Raw genomic sequence first — 18063 nt, 5'->3', positions numbered from 1 at the left:
GGAATAAAATACAAATGGAAAGACGTGAGAAAAATGTGGAGAATATAGGCTATGAAGTCATCAAACTCCCTGAATGGCAAAATGTGTTGCAAACTAGACAAAATCCGTATCGTGTGTGCAACATGCTATGCGTGATTTGCAACATTGTGAACGGTGACATTGTACCCACTGAAACCACATGCATGCCGCACCTTGTGTGTGCGGATTGCATTTCGGTGGCAACAGCGCCACCCTTGTGTATCAAGCCGTGTTTGCGTCGCTCATGTCGTTGCTCTTGACTACGCAAAGCGGCGACGGTGGTGACAACGTTGGGTGGAGAAGGAGAGGGGGAGGTGCACCCCACAGTACACCCATTACTATGGAAACAGGTAAACTGTACGAGCGCTTGAAGAACAAAGTTACATGTACTGGTAATCCTATGGACAAGATACGAATACATAACACTGAGGATTCGTGATTGGGATGATAACTATGCTTGCTTGCTTCATGCATCATAGGCCGGAGGAGATTGATGGTAGGACTTTTCCACTAGTCTAGTGGACCATCCACATCTGTAATATAGAGAAAGCAGAGCTAGTAATAGTACAGGTATCTTATGTAAGTTTTATGTGACTGTTCATTGACTGACTGGGACTGCTTGAGCTACTCTGATTTAATGAGTGAATAACGCAAATAAATACACATGCGATAGCCCTAAACAATGACGATTCACTTCAATGCATCTACCAGGTGATGCAATCTTCTTCTCCCTCCACACAGATCTGACTTGTTGCGGATTTGTAGCAGCTGAAAGATGTCCTTTGCACCGAGGACCTCACTAACCTCAGCCAAGATGACTTCACTAACCTCGGCCAAGATTACCTCACTAACCTCGGCCAAGATGCAGACCAAAATGAGTGCCTGGACACCTCTTAACCACCAGCTGTCTAATAACAATGTAAAGGTGACCTCTAATCTTTATAATAATCCAGTTTTAATGTAATCTTCTACTTAGATTAAACATCTCTCTCCTTTAGGTGTTTGAAGAGCGAAGAAACCTGCTGGGAAAATGGGTAAGTGGGCCTCTAAAAATTGGAAGGTTATAAATTGATAAAATATTAACCATGGAGAACAGGTTAGACATACAACAATGCAGCCAGAACCACATAAACAATCTTTTTACAGCTGTTCTACTTTATTTACCCCCATCTGAAGAAGGTGCTTGTTTGGGGGCGGCAGGTTGCCTAGTGATTAGAGCATTGGGCCAGTAACCAAAAGGTTGCTGGATCATATCCCCAAACTGACAAGATTAAAAAATCTGTTATTCTGCCCCTGAACAAGGCAGTTAACCCACTCAATGTAAATACGAATTTGTTCTTAACTGACTTGCCTAGTTACATTAAAAATATATGACAGTATACATCACTTAAGATCAACTGCTGCCATCCCTGTGTGTCTGTTAGTTTGACAAGTGGAGCGACGGCCAGAGGAAGGCGGTTCTACAGGACTTTTTCTCGCGGTGTTCAGTGGGCCAGCTGCGTTTCCTCCGTCAGAACCTGACCAAGAGGGTTCCAGAAGAGAACCTAGACTTCACCTCTGTCCTGCCCAGAGTTCTCTCTCTCTATGTCTTCTCTTTCCTCGACCCCAGGAGTCTTTGCAGGTGTGCACAGGTAGGTACAGTAGGGAGGGAGGTAGGCAAGGGTGTTTCTGGTCTTGTTCATATATGTAGCAGAAATTGAACAGTAAACAAGTTATGTGACTGAAGATTGTGTAGCTATTTTATTTTAAATTGAAACACTAACTCTCTCTCTCATTCTATAATAATAGGTTCCTAGCTATGTTCACCCAGTCATTTCAGCATCATACATATGCTATTAGGCACCACATTACAACACTTAAATGTGTGACATGTCCTGGCCCATTTTAGCGGTACCTGTGCACCTGTGTTGGCAGGTGAGTTGGCACTGGAAGGGTATAGTTGAGTTGGACCAGCAATGGATGCCCAAGTGTCTTAAACTGGGCTGGTGCATCAACTTTGCTCCCACACCATTTGAACATGGGGTCTGGAAGAGACACTACATAGAGACCGTACTGGAGCTCCACATCGGCAAACCTAAGGTGAGTGACTGGGGGCCTGGACAGTGTATAAAACTACCTGCACGGAACAGACACCATTTCTGTGTGTTCAGACTCTATCACAGCAGGAGTTCATTGTCCCCGAGGTGACGTCCATAAACAGTGTGACGTTTGACCAGTCAGAGAGCTTCCTCAGAGAGGTGCGATCCGCACACCCCGTCCAGCAAGAGAGGAGCGGTGGCGGCACCACGAGGTGGTCAGGAGGGTCCCAGCTGAAGGGGCTACCCCCGTGGAGGGGTGCAGATAGACACCCCACTGACACCGTGCGATTCAATTATCTGGAAAATCTGGACCCCATAGAGCACGCCCACCAAGCGTAAGACCACTTCCTCTAGTATGTAGTTAGTATGTGTGTGTGTGTGTGTGTGTGTGTGTAGTAAAAAGTACATCAGTCTTGAAATACAGAGCATTTACCAAACCAATGCATTCCTTCCCAAATGAAAGCACAATCAACTCTTATTTGCCCCTGAGGCTATAAATCAAGTATAATATTGAATTGAACAATCAGACATCGGTTAAATCAGCCTATGGATTCCAATGCAACTTGGCCTGGTGTTCCAGTGCCAATGGTCTGTTTTCCAGAAAAGTGAAGAGCAGAGGGGTCTTCAACACATACAATGAAAATAAGAAAGAGCTGTCTGCATTCAATTATAAACTGCGCAAGGCAAAGTCATTGGTAAGCACCTCTCATCAGAATATGACCAGTCTGAAAGACCCTATCTTGGATAACAGCCAAGGGAATGCTTAGAATTCCCAGGAGACACACACCAAGAGACATAATGCATATTGAACAGACTTCACATGGAAATTCATGTAAATGCGTTACCCAGGGGGACTCTCTCTCTCTCTGTGTGTGTGTGTGTGTGTGTGTGTGTGTGTGTGTGTGTGTGTGTGTGTGTGTGTGTGTGCGTGTGTGCGTGTGTGAGAGTGAGGACAAAAACGCTGTTGCTGCTTCAGGGGAGGAGGAGAGAGAACACTGTCATTGAACATTCTAAGTGTTTCCGTTTACAGAAATACCACACATTTTATCAGCCGAAATACCAAACTAAAAGAGAAAACACACCTAAATATATTGTTACAGAATACAATAAGAGGACTTCACATATCGTGTCATCTTGCAACTTAGACACAGATTGGGACAATACGGACTGTATAACATGTAGGCATGCATCAAAATATACATAGTTTGCATCTGTTCTTCTCCCTCTTAGATGTTCCTGTCCTTGGACCTGACTCCAGGTTCGGGTTCTGGAGCAGGACAGCAGAAGCAGAACCGGTTCCGCCCCCAATGGGCCACACAGAGCCTAGAGTACCCTGTCACCAAGGCAACAGCTAAGAGCCTGTCGCGGTCGAGCCAATGGAACGCTGGGATACGACCTGGTCCTGTGAGGCCAGCGGTGCCCAGGCTCAGTCAGGAAGGACTGAAGGCATCAATGAGGACAAACAGGAGTACTCCTAGTTAGAAACATCTTTCCCTCCCTTCCTTCCTCCTTTTCTTCTTTCCTACTTTCCTTAAATCTGTCCATCGCACAGGACACACAGGACCACGCCTAGTAAGACAATAGATGACCAATCCTTTCAATGTACATTCTTGGTTGAACTAACAGAATGAGCTCTCCATCAAAAAGGAAACTTGTGTCCAAGGAAACACGTGACATGACATTCTTACTCAATTAATGCTTTCTTTCACTGCGTGAATGTTCTGTATCATGTATGATGTATAATTGACTTACATGGTTTGAGGTTTCAGCAGCACCACTGTTTGAGGGACAGCCTTGGAGGATACAAGCGTCCAGTGGTGGATCAGACGAGTGAACTATATCGCCACCCTGTGGAGCACGTTAGTACTGTAGCACAGACAGAACGCAGCAGCGGTGCTCAACTGGAGTCTGACCAATGTTCCCTCTAGTTTTTTTTTGGGGGGGGGGGGGGGAGCACTGAGCATATTTTTGGTCTTGTGGCAACATTGTGAGAATTTTGTGCAACTTCCGGCGCGCGTTTACAGTGAGCACTGAGGCTGTACCCATACAGTTTTAGACAATGGGCCAAATAGGTGACTGTAAATTGCCTTGGGTTGTATGATGCAAGAAACCCCTTTACAAATTACAATTAATTATTACCATACAGAGAATTAGACAATGTACGCTACCCCTCTGCCTATTGGCTTATTTGCATATTCAAGCCTGTCTCAAAATACAACTCTGCCCCTTTAATTAAGACAAGCTTTTTACCAGACTGACTTTTCAAAGACATGTTGAAATGTAGCCTACACGTTTTGTGCTCTTGTAGGAAGCTGGAACGCCCCATTGCTGACCTATACTTATCTATAAGTGAGCTAACTAGCAAAGAATATCAAGAAATGTGTACACGGGCGGCTCAGATCTGAAAAGCGCATTCACTCTACTCCATGCGCTCTGGCTACAACAAAATCAGACTCAATCTTGTAAAATTAGGTTTGTTGCACTGAAAAGGGGCTGATATGTTGATTCGATCACAGAAAAAACGTTGATCCATATATTGCAAACTAATTGGGCGAACTCAGTGAAGTTCAATCTCTTGCATTTCTACTGCGCAGCAGTCCTGGAGGAAATGCGCGCACAGTTTAGAAGGAACATTGGTCGAGTGGTTAGAAATCGGTCGCGGGTGTCTAATTAAATACAATTATTGTTTTGGGGTGATGAATAAAAGACTCCAGTCTGCACTTAAACTCCGAAAGCCAGGTAAAGGTTGTAGAAATCATTTTTAAAAATGTATCTCAATATCGAGCTATTTAGCAGATTTGGTTGATTTTGTGGTCTCAAACCAGTTAGCATACACACGTTTATCAATCATGGGTTAAATTAGTATTGACAATAGAACATGTGGGAACGTTGTTACCTTGTCATATACATTGCTACATCAATATAGCGTTACAAATACTTCTCCAGGTGGCTTTTTTTAGTTTTAATATTGGGTTGTGACCGAGACAACGGGTACCAATTTGGGTCCGGAGGAAAAACCAGTTGAGAAGCACTGGTATAGAATACAGAGGACGTACAATACTGATAACAGTACTATACATACTGAAGTAGTGACAATCAGAAGAGAAGCCGTTCAACCAAACAGTACTGGGAAGATGGAACTGAGAAGTGTACTCTTGATTTTACATCAAATCATGTTGACGTACATTTCCACTAAGTTGAATTACGACAAGAACACAATCTATGGACATGACAATATAATTTGATGTTTGGTATGGAAAAATGTCAATAAAATATTCATGACGACAAAACCAGGTGCAGAAAATGTACCAGTTTAATTTTCGGTTCACACATCCATTCAATATAAAGCAAAAGCCATTTATAAGAAACATTGAACCAACGTTCCAAACCATTAAAAAGTATTGTCAGTTAAAGCAAATCCAACTACTATTCAAATATCTCAATATTCAACACAGCTTGCATACAACACACAATAATAATAATAACAACAACAACATGTATTGTGCTGAAGACATTGTGTAGTTCAATACTGATAGAAGTTTGATGGAAATCTTTTTTGGAATTAAACCTTCGAAACATCCTCAGTATATGGCTGTATGGTGCACATTTAGCTTGACATTTCTGACAGGTCCACCACGTACAGTATTCATCCATTGCATATATACATTGCATCCATCACACACAAAAAGTATGGCTCACACTTGTCAAAGTGCATTATGGATCACCAGACAATATAGAAAATAAACAATTAACATGAATGTCAAAATCCGTGGAGGTTATGACCTGTTTTATTTTTTTCTTAAACGTTTGTTAGTAGCATTGCATGTTATCACGATGAGTAATGTTACAGAGATGCATTGAGTAAGGATTTTAGTGAAGCTTGGATGGACAAACAGATATTCACTGTGTGGATTTTAAAACTCTATAATAGCCCTTCGTCTCATTTCACATTAACACTGTAGATCCTAATAATTTACTGTATAATTAAATACACTTAATTCATAATTCTCTGAGGTCGGTGACTATTGCTGACTTCGGGACAAGAAAAGGCACAAGACAGGCTACTTCAGTCTAGCATAAAAAGCCCATTGACGGTCGTAGGGTTGTGGGTTTCTCTAATAAGGAAAATATGAACAGGACACATTTGTAAAGGCTTGGTTGGCCATTGTTTAGTAGCCCGAGTGCCCGTCTGTGCCATCATGCCAACTCCCTGCCACTCATTGTCAAGTGAAATGTTTGGCTTGACAATGACCTCATGCCAGTTGGCAGGAGCACAAACTGATCTGGGACCAGGCTAATTGTTTGCATGCTGCTCAACATGACATAGGCCAATTAGGCTGCGTTAACACCAGCAGACCAAATCTAATCTTTTTCCACTAAATTGGTCTTTTGACCAAATCAGCTCTTTTGCCAATAATTGAGCAAAACATCAGAATTGGGCTGCCTGTGTAAACAGCCATAGTCTAAAATGGTTTCATCTCTGCATTTCCCTATCATAAAAAAAAGCTTCAATTCCACATGCGTCTGGACAGACAGGATCGAGACAGCAGCACAACAAGTTAACGCAGATTTTCTTCCAAGTCATAAAAAAAAAATAAAAAAAATCAATAACAAGCGATTGTGACCTTTACCAAACAACCGTTTCTCCAATTCCATAGAACACCACATATTTCCAGAACAAAAGCCACTCACAATCCTGACATTTTGTAGATAACTTTCCAATATCGTTCTCCTGTTAATAATTAGATGAATATTATTCACCACTGAACCAAGTCAAAAAGATAGACACCAGTGTATACATGCTGATTGAGCTTTGAGAATACTCCTATAATGCCCCTTTGGTCAATGTTCATTAGCATGAAACAATGCTGCACACACACAAAAAACTACTCAAAAAAGGGCAACACAAGCTACACAGGGGTCAACACCAGTCTGAAATGGACATATTTAATCAATCATCAAACCAAGATATGGAGTGTAGATTTAATCTTGGAGTGCCTCCAAACAAAATCAGTGACACAAATATATTTGCACATTCGGATGTAAGTAAGAGTATAGGAGCGAGCGACAAGGCCTTATTCTACAGAATGGTACTTTGTGTGTACTGTATTTTTTTTTCACCCAACCAGAAGTGACTGTCTTGAAGTGTGACCGCAGCCCAATTCTCGGCCCGTCTTCTCAAAGTGTGCACTCGCTCACACCCCTTGATAGAATGGACAGGTGTGGGAACTCCCTCTAGTCTAGTCAACGCTTACACCAACGGCGAGGGAACGAGTACACTTCAGGTAGGAGGATAGAGAATGGGACCACAGTCAGACGGAGGCGTCACTCGTCCTTAAGAGGATAAAGGAGAACAACTAGGAGAAAAGGCTCACCAGAATCACCGCTATCCTACTACCAGAGTAGAGATCTCAAAAAAAAGGAAGGAATTGTTTTTGCCACTGCGTGTCACTTCAAAAATAACCATGACTTAATTTGTATTGAAAGCTGCTTCTTTGAGCAATGGACTTCTGTTAGATACAAAAAGGAACACACCTGATACATGAAAAATAAAGAAAACTAAATGACATACTGTATCCTCATCCTGCCACACAGGCTCAAACATTTGGTTGATTGGTTTATTTCTTATGGCACCGTCACTTCCTTGCCAACGAAGCACAACAACGTCCGCCAACTTACCGAAACCCCCCCCCCGATGCTTCCCCTTGCTAAATTCCAAACCAACCTCTAGTCCCTACAGGCACTCCTGTAGATCTGATAGGTTTGAACAATCTTCCCCTTGCCTTCTGATAGACTAGGTGGAATTTGCGCCATATTGCTTACACCCATCCAATCATCCCGATCTACAGAGATGGATAGGGATGGGGTAGCATGGTCTCAGGTCAGTTTGTGCCGTCCTGCCAACATTGAACCACCACAGGCGTTAGGAAGACAGCGCAAAGTGATCTGGGACCCGATTCGACATCAATTCGGAATTCAGCTTCTGTTGACAACGAACCACCAATGAAGCTCCTTTCATTCGCCCGCTCCCTCATAGGAACCAACCGGAGTGCTTGTTTCTTCAAGTGCTGCTTGCCAAGCTCAGTTTGTAAGGCTGAAAGGTATATCCACAATTTGTGCTTCCAACAAAAATGACAGTATAGCCAACTCATTTTTCAAAGTAAAAGGTACATGTTCTATATGTTTCAGTAAGTTGGAGGGAATGACTGTAAATACACAAGTATTAACATCCAGTCTTTTAAATTATGTAAACATATACATCTTTTTTTTTTGTTGAGGGCAGTACATTGACCCTCTTTCGATAGAAATGTTACTGAAGCATCGTTCGGATGTTTTTTGGAGTGGACTCGTCATTCAGGTGTTTTGTGGTGAACCTGAAAGAGAGAGCAGACTAATGTGAAGCAGGCAATGGGACTGAAACACCTCGGTGGCAGCTGTTTTCAGACTTTTCTATCAAAATGTGCCATGTTAATTAAGGTCGTCTAAAAAAGACACACGGGAGTCACATGGACTGTTCGCCGCATTGCCGAGAAAATGCTTCCAACCAAAGAGCCCCGCCCATACCATCGTCAAAAACTGTTAGTAGCATTCTTACCAAGGCGCCATTTCTAAATCATTTGGTGTTCAGAAACTTTAGTAAGGTCGGACATGACCCCTCTCCCCCTCAGAGAAGTCCTAAACTGAGGCGAGGAGAGAGACTTACTTGAGGGCGTTCAGGAGACCTTCAACGTTATCTGCTGGTTGTTCTTTCAGGACCTTTATGCATCCCTTCATCTGATGAGAAGCAAAAAAACAAAATTTAAAACCTTGAAATACATGTTTAAAGCATTCGGGGGAAAAAAACTCGCCCACATTTCCCATTGACGCGATTTAGACGAAAGAGCGAAATTACGCATGCTAACATTAGAGTAAGATTGGGCCTTCAGGGTATTATAGAATCAGTATATATTAGAGGTGGTGCTGACGTCGATCTTGGAGGACTTGTTGAAGGCTCCGTTGGGATGGACGTGGTCATACAGGATGATGACTCCAACCATCACTCTCATACAGAACAGGAGCGTGTCCTCACTGTTGAACCTGCTCGTGTAGTCTCTGGAGAGAGAGAAAGACATAGACACACATTATTCAATTAAAAGTACACGTTGAACCGTGTTTAATAGTGGCATCGATAAACATACTGTCGCTCTGGATACATTTTCCCTGGAATGTCGCGCTGCTAACATGTCAAGTCAACTCACGGTGTCTCCAGCATGACTTTACAGACGCTGGCCATGGTGCTGAGAACGTCAGTGGTGTTTTCCAGGGGTAATGTCTTATTCTGGTGGGGGGGGGGGGATAGAACAAGGTTACTATTAACATCATAACACCAACTTGCCTCAAAACAGACTGAACAGTGCTGCTATCAAATTAAACAAACCTGACAATCAAATCGTATCACCGAGCAGCAAACAAAGGAGAAAAGGACTAGTCTCTTACCTCGGTTACGAAGTTTGTCGTAGCTGTGCTTAAGGTCTTCAGCATGGGCGTCGCCTCGGCGTAGAACAGTGACATTCTGTTGGCCATCTCATTGTTGACCTCGCTCTCGATATCCAACTAGAGACAAGACAGGCGTAAAACAGACAGTCAGGCTCAACGTCTGATCCTTCTTTAGCGTCAAGGCAGAGGAGACTGGATGGCAACGACAAAGGAGTTCAGAGACTGCGAACCAGCCCCCCCCCCGGGACACAAAACTCTGGTAACTTCCCCAAAATTGCCAAGTTTTTCAGAAATCCCGGTTGCAGGATTGGGGAAGTTACAGGATTTTTGCAATTCTAGATATGACAACACTTTCTCTGACTCACATTCATGTTGTTTATCCTGTTTCGACTGATTGTCCTCCTGTAATAACTGAAGTCATTCTGAATGGCAGGAATTCTCATCTGAAAGACAGAACAATCATTCAGTACCAACATAGACAATATAGGAACTCTTTACCGGAGGGAATAAAACGGGTACAAAACTTTGCACTTTCAGAGAAATGATGTTTGTTTAATTAAAAAAAAGTGTGGTTTGATGATGTAGTGTTCCAATAGCAGCCAGTCCGACCTTGAGTTCGTCGAAGCGCAGGGTGAAGTGGAGGATCTCAGCAAACTGTTTGGCCAGAGCCTGCTCCTTCTCCAGGTGCTGGGTTGGGGTGTAGGGGGGGCACGTCAGGGACTCCAGCAGGCCCTGGAGAGCCTTCTCTACAGGAGCGAAAACACACAGATATTACGTTACAAACACGAGTGAGGTTTTAAACACGCCAGGCTCTCCAGCAGGCTACACATGGCCCCCTCGACACACAACCAGGAGAACGAGGCTAGGTTGTCAAAAAAATACTTTACGTCTCAAATGTGAATAAGACTACACTTACAAAAAGACATGCTCCTGGACTTTGGTGAATCCTACACATTTTCTTTACCTCCCGCTTTGGGTTGATGTGCCAACGTGTAGCTTATGTGTATACTTTTGTGGAATTACGGTTTTTACCTCAATTAGCCACGAAATCACTAGGTTGAAAGCAACTGTTTTTCTAGAAGCTGTGCCATTCACTAAAATGTTTCCCCGCATGGGCCGGCCCCCTAGCAATTCAAGTTTAACCAATGAGCTTCAGCCCCTCGCCATACGAGTGACAGCTAGCAAGAGGCACATCATGGAGCCACAGCAAAGCGAGAGAGCAACGACGTGTCAGCACTTGCGTGACGCAGTACGTCAGGGGAGAGAACACTTTTAGCGCTACTTTGAGAACTACTTGGCTAAAAAGTACACACAAGTAGCAGAGAATCCCCTTTAAGATAACAGTACAGCACCAAAATGTCATCCCCCCCTCTGCGCTTCTTCGTGAAGGGATTGAATGTTGCACTGACCTAGTCTCAGGGAGAAGCCGTAGAACTTTTTGAGCCGTATGACTAAGGGGCAGACTGAGTTCCAGGCTCTCTCCTGTAGGAGCATGTCATTGGGGTTCTGAATGGCCTGGGGACACACATACAGACACAATGGTTAAATATACATCTATATGGGATATATAAAAAATAGAATAACAGGTCCGAGAATTGGAAGTCATTGAGATCATTAACAGAACGATAAATGTATAGGTTTGTTTCAGTTTGTGTGTGTGCTGAATATGAATAGCCTATGTCTATGACTGTGTGTGTGTGTGTGTGTGTGTGTGTGTGTGTGTGTGTGTGTGTGTGTGTGAGAGAGAGAGTGAGCATTATCCAGTAGATATACATACATCTCGTATCTCCTGTCCTGCTCCCTTGTAGGCCTGTAGGCCAGAGAGGATGCTCTCAGAGTCCTGGAGCACAGTGTTCACCTGGTTCCATACCTCCCTCTCACAGTCTGTCGGCTGTGCATCTGCCACACAACAACAGTTAGCCTGGCTAGCTAACAGGCAGCACATAGACAAAACACTGTGCATGAAACTTCACACATTCTGACACTTTGGTTTTTAATGATCATGTGACGAGGCAAACGATACGTTTACAGGAAATGGGGACGCTCCAATGTGTATGACTATCTGTTTGTCGAAAACAAATCCCGTACGTATAGGCCATTTTCCTCGCATCGTAATACAACTTCTAAACAATTAATTAGAATTAAATCAATTTAGTCAGGGAATTATATAGACAGACATGAATCTCTAGAATCAAAGCTAGACTAAATCTAAAGCATGACGAGACAAAGCAAGGCCACTCTGTGGTGAAACAGTAGATCGGCAAGGTCTCTTACGGTATTAAAGCAGCATGGCCTGCTCCTCCCTACCAAGCTACAGCAGGCGGAAGATTTACAGCTCTGCCCTTTAGACGGCTAGCTTTTCAAAAGCATACCCATGGCATTTTCCTATAAGCTGCAGCTAACAGTCAGTAGCCTACAATATATTCAGACAAAGGCTAAATATAGAACATTAGTTACAATACTGACTGTGGGGAGTATTTGCGTTATAAAAAAAACATTCCCCTCCTTCCCTTCCTCTATGGTAGATAAAAAATAAAGTGATGTTGCCATGACAACAAGGGATGAATAAGAATAAGTTTAGCACTAAGGAATATGCTTGGCGTGAGTGTGTCCCCCCATGTGTGACTAAGCTAAAAACAGGATATTTGAATATGTTAAAACAGTTCAGCTGTTGTGTCTCACCTACATTATGTGTCTAACCTACATTATGTGTAGGCAGAGGGCAAGGCAATGAAGCAATGGAGATTCATGTTGCATGCGTTCGTGCAACGTGAGACGCCATTGGTTTACAACGTTTCGACTGCATCTGGGGCCTAGTCTAAGATCTCTACTAGCGGGACAAGCATACACCAATGGGAGGTCGGGACGTATTAAACATCCAAAACGAGAAGATCTTTCTAGAATGCGTCATTCGCTGGCATGAGACAATATGAGGAAGATGACATGGTGCGGCTTTTAAACAGATATCGCGTGGTTAGATGATAGACAATAGGCAAGCAGTGGGCTGTTCTAGGAGCAGAGGGACTATGAAGCATGCAGGTAGGTTAGTAAAAAAAAGGGGTCAGAGACAATTCCGGTTCATTTCAGCCAATGGAAGAAAAATAAATTACAAAAATAATTATAATTGGAAGCGAATTGAAATTGTCCCAAAACCCTGGTTAGTAAAAGCTCTACAGAAGTGAAGATGTCGAGAAGGTAGAAGAACCCAGGCCAAGCAAAAGCTGTGCTCACTTTCAAAGTCAAGGAAAAAGTTTGGCCCCTGCTCGAGCTCAGTGCAAGTGAGCACTTTTAACAGATTCCCCATTTGGTTTCTGAAAGAGAGGAAAGCGAGAGAAGAAAGGGAGGTGGGTGGCGTGTTAAGAGAGATCGAGACAAGTACAGACGTCGCCACAGCTTTCGGTCCAGGAGTGACCCATAGATACAAACCACCTGCTTACTGACGGACTACGGGGAAGAGTTTCATGGTTACAGCATCCTGTCAAACTCCTGCACACTCCTTCAGACTTACTTTCAAAGTCCAGGAAAAAATGTGGATAGTTCTCTATTTCCCTTGTTAGGACTTTTAGAAGATTACCCATTCCAGCAAACCTGATCAAAAAAAAAAAAAAGTAAAAATCCTTTTAGATGCATTTTGAATATACTTACAATTCAACGTGTCAAATTATTCAAGAGAACATTCACTGTGGTAAAAACATTCAGTGATTATAAAGATGTATACATTTCTAATCCCCTTTGAACACATTTCACAGTACTATGTAGTACAACAGAGGTCGTTTCAGCTCGTTTCTGTCCTTTATATAGACTGATAACCACAGCGACAACATTTTGTGTAAAGTGAAAGTCACTAAATCTCAGAGGCCTGACTGGTAAAGTGGTTCTCTCACACAGACACTCAAGAGTGAAAACAATATTTTAGAGGCCGCTGTCAAACATTCCAGGCCATTAGCATTCTCTCACCAGTGTGTGTGTGTTACAGTTATGTGGGGTGTCTACTACGCCAGCGAATCGGAATCGCAACCCACATTTTACAGTGGGTCGCGAGTGTGGGCAATCTTCTCATTTTCTTTAAAATATAGACTCCAGTCTGAATTTAAACAACTTAAAGCAGGTAGAAAGTGTGTAGAAACGATATTGAACTAACATTTTTGAATCATTTAATCTCTGAAATGTTTTTCTTCAATCCCATTCAATTAAAAATAGGAGCTATTATTAGCAGTGCTATTTTGGTGTTGGAAGCCTCAAAACGAGAGTTTATGAACATTCAAGAATATGGGCAAAATGTTGACAATGAGGTGGACATGTTTTTCCCTTATATAATTGCTACATTTACTATCAATATAGCACAGCAAAAAAATGTTTTCCAGATTGTATTTTGCCAATTCTTTATCGCAACGCGAATATTGGGTCTCGACTGTGACAGCCTGGTTCAACCAGAGGCAAAACCAGTCGAGAACCACTACTCCACATCAAGATATATTGATGTGATTTAGTTGTGGGTTAGGCGTTTACGGACTCCATGTACTAGGCCAGTGTAATGGAATAACACAGTGGCTCCTCTATGTCTCATAGTGTGTGTGTGTGCGCGCGTGTATTGAGGAGGCCTGACGATACTTAAACCAGATCTTCAGGTCAGGCATTTAGAAGATGAAGTCCTCGCTCTTCTTCGGGATTTGGTGGGTCCCTAGGCGGTACGGCTGAGCTAACGTAGGCTAATGCGATTAGCACGAGGTTGTAAGTAACAAGAACATTTCCCAGGATATAGACATATTTGATTTTGGCAGAAAGCTTAAACTCTTCTTAATCTAAACTGCACTGTCCAATTTACAGTAGATATTAGTGAAATAATACCATGCTATTGTTTGAGGAGAGTGCAGCGTTATGAACTTGAAAATGTATTAATAAACCATTTAAGCACATTTGGGCAGTGTTGATACAACATTTTGAACAAATACAATGGCTCATTGGATCAGTCTAAAACGTTGCATATACACTGCTGCCATCTAGTGGCCAAAATCTAAATTGCACCTGGGCTGGAATCATACATTATGGCCTCGTTCTTGCAATTCAAAGATGGTACAAAATGTTTTTTTTTTCTTTGTATTATCTTTTACCAGATCTAATGTGTTATATTATCCTACATTAATTTAACATTTCCACAAACTTCACATTTTTCCTTCCAAAAGGAATCAAGAATATGCATATCCTTGCTCCAGGACCTGAGCTACAGGCAGTTAGATTTGAGTTTGTCATTTAAGGTGAACATTAAAAAAGAAAAAAAAGGGGGCAGATCCTTTTATTAAGAGCTCAGTCTTGTTAAATCAATAGGAAAGGGGTGTGTCTTAAAAACACCAGTTGAGACACTCTTTAAACCATTTCATTGGGGATGACAACAGGTGGTAATCATTTCCAGAGGATAGGCGACTTTAAGCACTAACATAATTACACACCAGGCTAGGTACATCAGAGGCTAGTGAGCATGATTACCATTAAGAGAGGTTGATCTAATGCAGTGGTTCCCAACAAGGTGTACCAGGTCCCCTGGGGGTAATGCAGTCACGGCTGGACCAAACAGAAGGGGGAGGGAGTGAATGATCAGGATGATCAGGCCCGTTGGCTGTTTGGTTCCACGCTTTGCGGTTCGATTGGTCCATAAGCTAAGGGTGTTAGTAAAACTGATAGGAACGTCTACGTCCTATTTAGTAGGCCATATCCAGGTGTTCAGTTGTAGAGAACTCACACACAGTACAGTGATATATTAAATGTAGCTTTTTCCAGATACCAGACAGTAACTATTCGGTTGGCGACACAAAGACCCACTGTTACAGTGTGCTCTGCACATGATCATCACACTGTACGTCTCCCACATTGCATCTCTTTTACTGGAAAGCGCTTCAAAGTGATCGGCTAACACTTAAGAATGCATTATGTAAGTCGACAAGTCAAATCAACCCCTTTCACAATCTTCAGCCACTCGCATACTCCTGAGAATGGAATCCAGTTTATTCCACTTCATTTGAGGGGTGCATCACCTTTGCATCACTTTTGCCCACTGGGGGCTGCTGTTGGCTCATGTTGCTTATTCCCAGCGCTTCATTGAATGTCCTAGATCAGTCGACTACGGGGTTTGTTTCTCTCGTTTCAAAACTTCTGCATACAGCAGTTCTAGATAGAGCTGTATGGTTTTCAGGCTTTTGCTCCAGCCCAGCACTAACACCACCAATTCAGCTAACCGTGGTCTCTAGAATAGAGACCAACAATTGAGTTGAATCAGGGTGATCGTATAAAAGCCTCGAGTGGGAGACCAACTGCAGTTGTCAAAGTTCCAGACCGTGTCCCAAAAGGGCACTGTATTCCCTATTTTTAACCAGAGCCTCAAGGTCCCTAGTCAAAAGTAGTGCACTACATAGGACATTGGGTGCCATTTGGGAAGCGACCCAATGTAGCTGTGTGGAGAAGAGAGGAGAATGTGGAACACAATACTGTTTCTTTTTTTTTGTTGCCTTGGCCAGACTGGATGATTCTGTTGATCAGGCTCAAATGGACTCTGTAGATTCACTACCGTTTCCCAGTCTCAGTCTCTCACAGAGAAATGGGAAGAAGAAAACAAAAATCAACAAGTCCAGGGCCAGTCGAAACAAGCACAAGCTAATATTCAGAGAGGGAGATAGTTAGGCTGGGCATCACCATAGTAACAACATCGTGCTGACTGGCTGCATTAGTCTCCTTACTGTGCCCTGGAACTTACTGGAAAGTAGGCCTAAGTTCAGCTCAGTGTCAGGAACACCGACCACAAACAAACATGTTCCCATTCAAAGAACTCCTAGCAATAAGAGACCTTAGCGGTGTGAGATAGTAGACTTCCTGCTATTAGACAAGGCCTTTCCAGCGTAACCCTCCGATGCCTCACTGACACAATGGTAAATACGGAGGGGAATTCAGACATGCTCGGTTCCACTGTCAACTATTGAGCTGCATGTTTTAACCTGAAAAACAACGCTCGAGTGACCTAAAATGTTCCCCTCTTTCCGGTCTTGGATTGGCTCAACCTGGAAACACGATACCTCACTAAAGTCTAAAGACACAGTTGGATGTAGCAACTGCAGATTTCCCCTTTAAATTTGTATTTTATTTTTTTAAAGGGGCCTTGTGTATCATTATAACCCATGTTTTAAAGGGAAGTCTTTTAGGAGGTCAGAAAGCAACACTGCTTTAACAGACTAAATGTCAAGTCTAAAATGGTTGTTTTCCCCATTTTCTCTGCTGTGCGAGTTGTCCTCAGTAGGGCTGGTTTAACACGCGCCATAACACTGTCCTGATTTCACTTTTACAAATAGAACACAGTGAACGTTATTGCCGCTGGTCGTCACGCTTTGTGCTTCATAATTAAAACTCCGTGCAATTAAAGTCGAAATGGGTGGAATGCTAAACGGCTTTCCTCGCTGCGTTTATATTGAAACAACCTCTGTTGGGGAAAATAGAGTGCCTAGAAAAAAGAAAAAAAACCTACCACAACTTCTGCTCTGGATTGAAACCAGGATATCACTTTGGTGCACATATTTCAAAACGGCAGTAAATTTATAACTAAACCCTCAAGGGTGGTTGCCCAGACCAAGATCTAGTCCTACTCCTGGGTTGTGTTCAGTACAGAATGGGAGAAAACTATTTGCAACAGAAACTTGTCCAATAAGAACATACATTTTAGTTTAGCTTTCCTGATGGAAAAAAAAAAAAAAAAACTTTTGGCAACGGTGTGCTCTGCTGAACATGACCCAAGTCTTATAACACTCCACTTCAAGTGGGTTTTCATGCAGGAGTACACCATCTGGGTCTGTGCAACCAATAGACAAACATCATTGGTGCAACCCCCTCAAACATGTTTCAGTGTACATTACCAAATAGCTGTGAGAACATGGCCACAGACTCAGAGAAAGTTGTGTATATTACATAACAAAGAAGCTAATCTTAGATGAAGTACCAAGTAATCATGAAAACCATAGGAACATTGTTACAGGGTTGTATCGCATCACTGAATGAGTCGTGTGGTGGTGTCAGGGCCCGTATAATGCGTTTCAGTGTTGGAGTGCTGATCCAGGATCAGTTTTGCCTTTAACATCAGAATAAATAAGATAAGGAAAGTGGGGGGGCATGATCCTAGATCAGCAATCCTACTCTGAACACAGGCCCAGGGGTCAGGCGTAGCTAAACTGTGATAGAGATCAGTTACCTGTACCTTATCTGGCGGAGGACTTGGCTTCCCTTCTAGAGCATCCACTTATTCTTAGTTTCTGAAAAAAAACACACAAAAAACAGCTTCTATCAATATCTAATTTTCGTGCACAATAGTGCATTGAACATCTAAAAGCAAGCACTGTCAATGAGTGTCAGATCAACAGCGAAGTGGAGACGTCTTGTTACGCATTGACTAGGTACGTGTGTGTGTGTGTGTGTGTGTGTGTACGCCCAAACAAACATTAGGTTTCCGTTGATCAAC

At 42.7% G+C, this 18063-nt stretch overlaps 2 protein-coding genes across 11 annotated transcripts in view; one reads left to right on the top strand and one right to left on the bottom strand.

Annotated features, from left to right (window-relative positions):
• Positions 1-865: 865 nt before the first annotated feature.
• On the top strand, positions 866-3792 carry LOC139415654 (F-box protein 16). The gene is made up of 7 exons (XM_071163767.1): positions 866-937; positions 1017-1052; positions 1443-1649; positions 1933-2097; positions 2169-2431; positions 2698-2791; positions 3327-3792. Exons 1-7 carry the CDS (start codon positions 881-883, stop codon positions 3576-3578), a joined length of 1074 nt encoding a protein of 357 aa, XP_071019868.1. The 5' UTR covers positions 866-880; the 3' UTR covers positions 3579-3792.
• Positions 3793-5386: 1594 nt separating this feature from the next.
• Positions 5387-18063, bottom strand: part of LOC139415317 (CYFIP-related Rac1 interactor A) — a 28125-nt gene continuing 15448 nt past the window's right edge. For 3 of the 10 annotated variants that reach the window (XM_071163362.1, XM_071163363.1, XM_071163365.1), the window contains exons 2-12: positions 17803-17857; positions 13081-13160; positions 11350-11471; positions 10982-11087; positions 10182-10318; positions 9938-10015; positions 9573-9689; positions 9335-9414; positions 9062-9188; positions 8800-8870; positions 5387-8470 (exon numbers count right to left, since the gene is read on the bottom strand). In XM_071163362.1, coding sequence (XP_071019463.1) covers positions 8407-8470; positions 8800-8870; positions 9062-9188; positions 9335-9414; positions 9573-9689; positions 9938-10015; positions 10182-10318; positions 10982-11087; positions 11350-11471; positions 13081-13150 — 972 coding nt within the window. In that variant the 5' untranslated portion in view covers positions 13151-13160; positions 17803-17857 and the 3' untranslated portion in view covers positions 5387-8406. Of the gene's footprint in view, positions 8471-8799; positions 8871-9061; positions 9189-9334; positions 9415-9572; positions 9690-9937; positions 10016-10181; positions 10319-10981; positions 11088-11349; positions 11472-12803; positions 12884-13080; positions 13161-17796; positions 17858-18063 lie in introns of all 10 variants that reach the window. The other 7 variants (XM_071163357.1, XM_071163359.1, XM_071163356.1 and 4 more) reach the window with 4 other exon arrangements.

Source organism: Oncorhynchus clarkii, chromosome 8 (genome assembly GCF_045791955.1).
Source record: "Oncorhynchus clarkii lewisi isolate Uvic-CL-2024 chromosome 8, UVic_Ocla_1.0, whole genome shotgun sequence".
NCBI classification, from domain to species: domain Eukaryota; kingdom Metazoa; phylum Chordata; class Actinopteri; order Salmoniformes; family Salmonidae; genus Oncorhynchus; species Oncorhynchus clarkii.
This window is presented reverse-complemented; position numbering and strand designations above follow the sequence as displayed.

What these genes read in the sequence shown, in the direction of transcription:
- LOC139415654 (XM_071163767.1), top strand. Translation starts at nt 881, where the DNA reads ATGCAGACCAAAATGAGTGCCTGGACACCTCTTAACCACCAGCTGTCT. An exon ending in GTCTTTGCAGGTGTGCACAG is followed by an intron (nt 1,650 to 1,932) that starts GTAGGTACAGTA and finishes CTGTGTTGGCAG; the next exon opens with GTGAGTTGGCACTGGAAGGG. An exon ending in ATAGAGCACGCCCACCAAGC is followed by an intron (nt 2,432 to 2,697) that starts GTAAGACCACTT and finishes TCTGTTTTCCAG; the next exon opens with AAAAGTGAAGAGCAGAGGGG.